This window comes from Nestor notabilis, unplaced genomic scaffold, assembly GCF_000696875.1.
Source record: "Nestor notabilis isolate BGI_N333 unplaced genomic scaffold, ASM69687v1 scaffold18058, whole genome shotgun sequence".
Lineage (NCBI taxonomy): Eukaryota > Metazoa > Chordata > Aves > Psittaciformes > Psittacidae > Nestor > Nestor notabilis.
In genome coordinates, this window is record NW_009940795.1 from 901 (window position 1) to 9,610 (window position 8,710).

The 8,710-nt window shown below is 40.2% G+C and overlaps 1 protein-coding gene across 1 annotated transcript in view; it reads left to right on the forward strand.

Moving 5' to 3' along the window:
- Positions 1-3,725: 3,725 nt before the first annotated feature.
- Positions 3,726-8,710, forward strand: part of LOC104410406 (merlin-like) — a 19,599-nt gene continuing 14,614 nt past the window's right edge. Inside the window, exons 1-4 of the mRNA XM_010020554.1 lie at positions 3,726-3,733; positions 5,168-5,285; positions 7,152-7,277; positions 7,635-7,757. Coding sequence (XP_010018856.1) covers positions 3,726-3,733; positions 5,168-5,285; positions 7,152-7,277; positions 7,635-7,757 — 375 coding nt within the window. The remainder of the gene's footprint in view (positions 3,734-5,167; positions 5,286-7,151; positions 7,278-7,634; positions 7,758-8,710) is intronic.

Below are 8,710 nucleotides of genomic sequence, written 5' to 3' on the forward strand. Positions count from 1 at the left end.
AATACGCTCAAAGGAGATAGCTGGAAGTTCGTTATCAGTTCTTGCAGATATCCAAGCCAAGATTCATGGGTTTCTCTTATTTTAGCACCTTATTGGTTGAATTACAGTGGCGAGGAGTTGGGAGGAGTCTTGCTGGCACAGGCAGGAAATGGTTAAGAGCCTTTCATATCACCTGGGAAAGCGATTCTTTGATTTTTCAGAGGGCGCTAACATGCTGCAGTTCATTGGAAACAAAGGAAAGGGGATCAAGTAGAAAAGTTGTTCTTGGATTTTATTTTCAGTGGCAGAACTTGTGAGGGCTGGATATTGATGTCTGCTGAAAAATACGGACATTTGGATTCAAAAGAACTTACTTTTCTTATCTTCTTTCAGAAAATGATCTGTGAGGTAAGTTTTGATTCCAGCCAGTGACTTTAGGTAACTTCTTTTTTAAGTGGAGAAGTAAGAAAAAACGTTTATGTGGTTGACCCATTTTAAAGCAGTGAATTCTTTGCTTAAATTGTTACTTGGGCAGGGCAGGGAGCGCAGGCACAAGTGTGAGTCAACAGTGGTAAAAAGCCCACAGAGCTTTCCTGTATTATCTGCATTCAAATGGCTTGCATTAATTTCGGAGCTTAAGCATAAAAATTCAGGAGCTGGGAGAAACAGAATGAGTCAGGGGAATTTGTGATGAAGAGTCGCAGTAAACACTTCAGTGATGACAGGAGACTTTCAAATTGTAGTAGGATCTGTGTTAATGTACTTTTGCAGTTGATGCTTCAAGTGTCTTCTGTTGGTGGCTCTTAAAGCACTTCCCAAACCTTGTTTCTTTAAACCACGCTGCACTCCAAAAGGTTTTACATTTCTAGCTTGTGTAAGGACTTTGCTAGCAGATGGTCCAGTTGCTGCCCCTGTGTGTGTACTGGTCTTTAAGGGCAGGCTGCTTTTGGGGGGGTAAGGGAGGGATCTCATAATTGCTATTAATTCCTAGTCTGTCTGCAGCTGAGACTGAGGAGGTCTCACCTTAAAAAGTGCAGTTGGCTTTTTCTGTTTGTGTGAAAACAGATGCTTTTTCACTTGACTGTGGCTGACCAAAGAGCGATAGGATGGTAACAGCTCACTGTTATCACTGATAGCAAGTGCCATGTGAAGGGAAATGTTTATACCCTGTAGAGAGCCCTGCAAACCACCCTTGCAAATGTTAAACTGAAAGTAAATGGTACTTTTACTCTTGGGAAGGTTAATTGCAGCTTGTTCACTGAGGTATTTATCTGTCGCTAATACACTGAATTCTGGTGAATTTATTGAGCTTTGTGTGTATGCTGATTTTTTCTTTCTCTTTGTAAACTTTAAGTTAATACTGGAAGTGGTACCTGGTGTGTGGGTTATTTCCTATGTTGATAGAATGTGCAGTCCAGTCGCGTAAGGCCACTGCCCATCTAGTGCTGTGATAGATAAGCATCAGTCCTTGCAAGAATCGCCTTGCCAGTTCTTCCAGCTATTGCCTGCTGTTCCCAGTTTCCCTTGCACCCCATGTTTCGCTCAGGCATTACTCAAGACTGAAGAAGTCTATAATCGAGTCAGAGCTGGTGGATGGAAGTTCTTTCATCTTGATGTGAACACCCTAAAAGGCAGAGTCAGGACTGCTTAGTTCCTGCAAATTATATTCCTCATCCCTGCACTTCTGTTACCCTCATCAAGCAAAGCTTTTTATCATCTTTCTGCTGGTTTTCATAAGGTGCAGGAGAAGCTGTGGACGTTCACAGCTTCTGAACTCTCTGTTCCCAAATTCTGGCTGGACAGGAATCTTTTTATCACCCCGCCCTATTTTGGATTAATGTGTTATTTGGTAAGGTTATGACACGCTCTGATCTATCGCATTTCACTGCTTCTGGGTCTTGAGCTTAGGTCCCTGTGGCAACTGCAGAAATAAATCACTTGGAGCTCAGTGACAGAAACTCTATCCTGAAAACACGTTGCACATGATTCGCAGTTAGATGTTGTTCTTAGCAGGGATCTAGAGCGTAGGTTACTTTTGCACTTAAACAAAAGATTGCAAACCCAGATTGTTTTATTCGGCAAGGTTCCTCTTACTTGGAATCTTAGGAAATAACAGGAAAAAGTTATTTTCGTAAAAACTTGAGTGTTAAGTGCTTTTGCTTATGTTGTCAGTATCTGACATTCATTTAAGCTCTTCAGTGCGAAAACGTTTTCTATTTCTTTACCAGTGCTATTGATTAAAATGCAGTTTACATTTCTTGGGAAAATTTGATATTCAAAAATGTCTTTTCACTGTGAGTCAGAATGTACTTTTCCATGGAATAAAAATTCTGGAAAGGAAAAAAAAATGCTATTGGAAATGTTGAACAAATTATATTGTCATTTCAACCAGGTTATACAAGAAAAAAGGAAGAACTTCAAAGGGCTCTAGTATTTTTGTCCTATTTTGAGAAAATTAGTACATTCTTTTGCAGTTCAATTTTATCTGTTCAGCATTTTCCATGTGAAACTCTTTGAGAATGTTCTGTACTGGCCCTAAACCCAAGTTCCTGTTTAAATCAATTGGCTGTTTCAAATTACACCTTAAAAATGAATTGTGAAGCTTTTTTCCTCTTTGTCTTTATCCATTGGTGTTTCTTCTAGAACTACTAGGAGGAGTTGTTTCCAGTGTTGTGTAGTAGTTCATAGTTCTCATGCTTTAACTACTGTATCCAGTGGGTACAATTATTTACAGTAAATCCCTGGTTTTGTGGAAAACTGGCCAGGAAAGACCTTTGGAATGTAACAGGTTAAAATCGAATTTTGCTGGTAGCTGTGTTGCAGCTTGCAGATTATAGATCAAACAACATTACTGGAATAATTACTGCTTTTTGGATGCCTTCACATGATGCTCTCCCTGTTAATATTACTGTGGCCACATTATGCCATCCTACTATGGTAATTTTCTGGGTTATAAATATTCCTTTTCCCTTAATTGAAAGCACTTTAAGTTGAAAGGACCTGAGCTCTGCTCCGTTACATGCACTGAGCTGTTGCCTAAATTACAGAAGAAGCGCACTCTGTGGCAAGATCTGTTTTTCACTCCTCTAAAAATATATCCTGAGGACAAGGGGATACCCTGGGGGTGATGGGATTTGGGTTCTGGATATGCCTGGCCCCAAAGCCTCTGGTTTGCACTGATTCTCATTAGTGTGAACTGGCCTCTCCTAGAACTGCAGAAGGAGCAGCTTGAGGAGAGTGCTTTAGGGGTCATGTGGTTCCCTCCGTCTGAGGAGGGAGCAGATACTGTCACACTGTTTGGATAGAAGTTTAGAAAGATAGAAATTCCATCCTATACTTTTTCAGCATCATAATATTGTTGTTAGTGAATTTCTCTCAACCTGTCTGCAATTTAGTTAAGCCCATTATTCCTTGTCTAAACCATTGTGGTCATGAAAAGCAGATGTTACAGTGTTTTATCACACCTGTCCCTTCTCTGTACTAACCAGTACTTTCATATTATCACAGGTTATTTTCTAGCCCTTGGTTCTCCTTTTGGATTTTCTCCAGTTTGTCCATTCTCTTTCCAAAGTGTGTTACCCCAATCTGGACAAGACTTCAGCAGAAGCTTTATCAGAGCTGACTGGAGGAAGAGGACTCCTCAACTGGTCTTAGTGGTGTCAGAAAGATGAATTTCCTCCTGAGCCTTTCTTCCCCACTCTGAGTTGTCTCAAGTACTTGTTCTCAACTCTGCCACTGATGTCCATATGATTTGGTAACTGTTCTCTGCCTCAGCTTTCCTATAATTTGAAAAGAAAAGCTTCCATATACCTTTTACCTCCTGTTTAGCTATTTTAAATTTATGGGTGAGGGGCACATAGAGAGTAAGTTGAAAATAATCAGTATATTTGCAATCCAGTTTTGAGATCAGCAGAAGCGAAGAAGGGGACAAGATAATGTAGAAAATCCTAGAAGGGTCCGGCAAATGAAACCTTTCAGTTTAAACTGGAACTTTTGGAATTCCTTAAGGAGAGACTGGAAGTCTGCCACAGTGTAATAGTCTTACATTGTAGAAAACCAAGAATGCCTCAGCTTCTTCTTGACCTATATAGTTCACAGACACTAACTGGGTTGTGCAAGTCTGAGCTGTTAATTTTATAAAGTAAAAAGAAACTTTCCAGGTCGATTTCCTGTGCTCAGAAACAAACACCTGAGAACTGTGTAGTGCAGGTTCTCACTGTCATTTAACCCCAGCTTTTAACATTCGGTTTGAATGGTATCCACAAAACCCTTGTGGCTATGGAAATAGTACGTGTCTCATCAATTTTCTTGATGGCATGCAGTCAGTTGCTCTTAGGATATTAAATTTGTGAAGGCATTTTCTGTAGGCTTCTGCAAAATTAAATTCATTTCATAAGAACCTGACTGGGAAAATTAACTTTCATCATTATGAGTTAGTATGCCCAAGAGAACATGGTAAATTCAGCTTAATTTCACTGCATTTGTATCATGTCAGGGAGTTAAGATCTCATGTTGTAAAGAAACTCAGTAGGTTAGTGGCTCAAGGAGCCATAACTGACGGAAAAGGACTGAGTTGGATTTGGTATTGTAAGGTTTTGCTGTGTGATGTAGCACTTTACTGTTTTACAAGTGGAACTTCCACTGATGCATTTGGAGCTGGTACATGCCACTAAGACATCTGAGAAAGTAAATTGTGCTTGGATATATAAAAGGGATGAGGAATGTCATATTTCTGTTGGCATTATTCAAAAGCCGGGTATTACATCCATTGCAGAGTCTTGTTGTAAGAGACTGCTGAATTGTGTGGATGTGGGTGATTGCATGGAGCATGAGGACTGGACTGAAGGTTCCCTAGATGTCCTCAGCCATAGTGAGAGGCAGGCCCCTGGATCTTGCAGTATGAGGTCTGAATGGTGTTCTTTCTAGTACTGTAGGAACCCAGTGTTTGCCAAGGTCTGAGGAAAGACTGGAATGACATTTTGGAGCAATTTATTTTAAGGCAGAAACTAAATTTAAAGGTCAAACTGAATTTTTCTTGTTTCAACATCCTTTCTTCCTGTCTTGGGCACAAAAATGCATATTTAAAGGTGACTTTATTCTGCAAGTTTGGATTTGTCCTCATGTGGAATCTAGCCAAGAAAACGTTACTGGATTTCCAGCCCTAAAGGTAATGCATGTTTGATTTCAGGTGTGGCTGTCCTCATAAACTAAAAAATATGTCCATCCGAGGCCTGAAGAAGAAACAACCAAAGACTTTTAAAGTCAAAATTATAACAGTGGATGCTGAAATGGAGTTCAGCTGTGAGGTAAGAGTCCTCAGCACAATGCCAGAAAGATGGAGATTGACCTTTGTATGAGCAAGACATACATTTGAGAAGTTCAGTTATCAGTTCATGGATGGTCTTAACACTGATGTGTTACTTTTATAAGCAATGGATTACTCAGGCTGAGATGCATTCTTCTTTTAAACAGCACTGTTCAGGATTTAAAGCTGTTTCCATGAAATCCATTTCACTGTGACACTGCTAAGTCAGCAGTAGGCCTGCTTTCTTCATAAGCATTCCAGTGCATGGTGCAGGACTTGTTTGTGTGTTACCTCCTTAGAATCATAAAATAATAGAAAGGTTTGGGTTGGAAGGACCTTAAGGTCATCTAGTTCCAACCCCCCTGCGATGGACAGAATCAGCACACTAGACCATGTCACCCAAGACTCCATCCAACCTGACCTTGAACACTGCCAGGGATGGAGCATTCACAACATCCTTGGGCAGCTTTGATAAAGAACTCTGCTCAGAGCTGGTCCTAAGATGTTGCTTATAAAGTAATTTATAAAATGGTACTTCTGTGCTCAGCTGATAATGGGATATTCTCTTCAAATTTCCCATTTGTAAACTCCAGTTTATTTCTTTTAACTACTATGGCTGTTTTGTATCTCTGGGCAGAAGGCAAAAATGATCAAATGAAAAAGCTAGCTCTTCTTCTGGTAGTTATGGCACTCTAGTAAATTGGGTAGACTGCAGGAAAATGTGGAAGAAAATAAATGCAGCAAGTGATGAATTGCTAAATGAATTGGGCTGCGCTACTGAGGAGACAGAACTGTGCTTGATTACTTTCTAATCATCCAGCAAAAGCAAGCAGTTACTGGGAGACGAGGAGTTGGAAAACTGAGGTCCAATGGGACTGGCAATTCTAATAAGACACTTGAGTGTCTTATGGGGCATTTTGTATTTTCATTTACTATGTCCCTCAGAGACAGACTAGATTAGTCACAAGCAGCTCACTGCTGTGACCTACAGCTCTGCCTGCAAGTATTCTAGATCAGTGAAAATAAAGGATTTGGAAAATTTGATTTAGAGATCAAAGTCCTTGCTAACAAATCCAGCTTAATGTATTCCTTCCTTTGCTATCTCTCCCTTCTCCCCAAGTATTGTTCTTCTGGCATGATTTCCTGCTTTCCATCCAGATATTACCTAAAAGTTCTTCCTCCTCCCCCCCATTAAGTTTTTCATGGTGAACCAAAACAAATAGGCAAAATCATCTTTTTAACATGTAGCCGAATAGAAGAAACAGATGTGCAGCCTCCTCAGTGCCAAAATGAGGCATCATATATGTGTGAATTCTGGAGCCTTTAATCAAAGTTTGCTCTCTGTGGAGCCTGGTTACTGAATTACTCTGGAAGACAGGCATTTAAATCAGAATAGCATAAAGGCTTGGCTTGGCGCCACAGAAATAACTGAGGTATGTGAAAGATGGATTTACTTTCACTGTTTGGCATTTCTGCCCTGTGCCCTGACACTCCTTTGATTTCCCCTGGCCCTCTCTCAGTCTCTCTGATTTGTATAAACTATTGAATAAGGTTTTTACGAATACTAATAAAGCCTTGCTGTGTCCTGCGAAATCAATAGTACAGTTGTCATTCCCCATGCCCAGAAAGTCCTTGATGCTGTGGTTAAAGGACTATAGCTGCTCTGTGAATGTTTCTCTGGGGGGTAGGAAGAGGAGCTAGAGCATTGTAGCTATGCACCTTTGCTGTAGGCAGGAATAGGCATACTTCATTGAAAACCTAAAGGAATAAGAGTTCATAGGAGCAAGGCAGCCAATTGGCCTGACTAAAATGAAGCAAATTCATTCAAGACATACCTGTTTTTCTTAATTTTCTTTTTCTCTTTTAGATGAAATGGAAGGGAAAGGACTTGTTTGACCTGGTGTGTCGAGCGCTTGGTTTAAGGGAGACTTGGTTCTTTGGCTTGCAGTACACAATAAAAGGAATGTGCACCTGGTTAAAGATGGACAAAAAGGTATAGGAAACAAAATATCAAAGTGGCAGTTTTCTCCTTATAAAAAGATTTACTTAAGCAGAGAAGCTAAAGGGGAATGTGTTATGTGAAAGCTCAATTTTAGATGGTATCATTATTTTAAGACTGAAGTTTCTTATGCTGTTTGGTCTGATTGCTTCTGTCACATGTGACATGAAGGATCACACAGCAATCATCACTAATATACTGACTGCTAGTAGATTAAAGCTCAGCATTGCTTTCTCTTAAATACGTAGAGGCTGCATTAAGTGGGTTATTGTCTGCTTTCTGATTTTCCTCTGGAATATTCTTTTGAGAAACTTATGTACTATTTTTGCTGCTGATTTTATCTGTAAACAGGTTTTAGATCAAGAAATCCCCAAAGAAGATCCCATTAGCTTTCATTTTTTGGCTAAATTCTACCCAGAGAAGGTAGAAGAGGAACTATTACAGGAAATTACCCAGCATTTATTCTTCCTTCAGGTCAGAAACAATTTTTAGCTATGAATTCCCATTTACCCCAGTGTTTTTGTATTGTCTTTGATGTTGTTGGCAGCTGTTAGTCTCAATGATTTTGCTGGCTTCAGCTGTATCAGTGTCTCTGTAAAGATCTTGTTTTTATGAATACAAACATCTCACCTGACTGCTGTGCTTTTGTGTCCTGGTAAAGCTGAATGTTGTTTGCCGCCTTCAGGTTTTTATTCTCATGATGGCTTCTGTTACTGTTTGTACTAGGAATGGGAGTTAAATTGCTGAGACCTGTAGTTTCATGTAAAATTACTTTTACACCTCGCTTCTTGGGTGATAATTCCCCATATGGATATTCCAGACTTGTTTTGCTCCTATAGTATGTATTTAAAAAGAAAATCCATGCAAGGTTGGCTCTGCTTGGAGAACTGTGTGGCTTCTGCACTAACGGGTCAGTGCTGAAAAAGGATGAAGTGAAGCCATCATTTTTATCAGCTTCAGAGGTTACCTTGAAGACTGTGTCATCTGGTCTGCTCTGCCTGCAGCTAAGTTGGATGAAGAGAGTCTCAACAGCTCCCTGTCACTGTTGTCGTAGCCCTGCTGGTGTAACCTCTTGTGAACCATTCCCTAACCTAGTTCTTTCAAAATGAGCAGGATTAGAAGAGACCTGTTATTAGATACATGCAATGTAGGGGAGTGACCACACAAGCAGTTGTGGTGGCAGATGTGAAGGTGGAGAAGAGGGAAGGAATGGTGGTAAGCAGTTGGGACTGATGAACTTTCTCACCCATATCAGCTGCAGATGGAACAAGACCTGTGATTACAGCCTATCCCTTAACCTAAAACTTGCCAGTTCCTAAAAATAGTCCAGGGAGATCTTGTTGTGTATGACTGTAGAAGGCACAATCACTAGAAAACAAGAACTCCTAACCTGTCCTCCTTAAAATTTCATTTAGGACTGTAGGGAA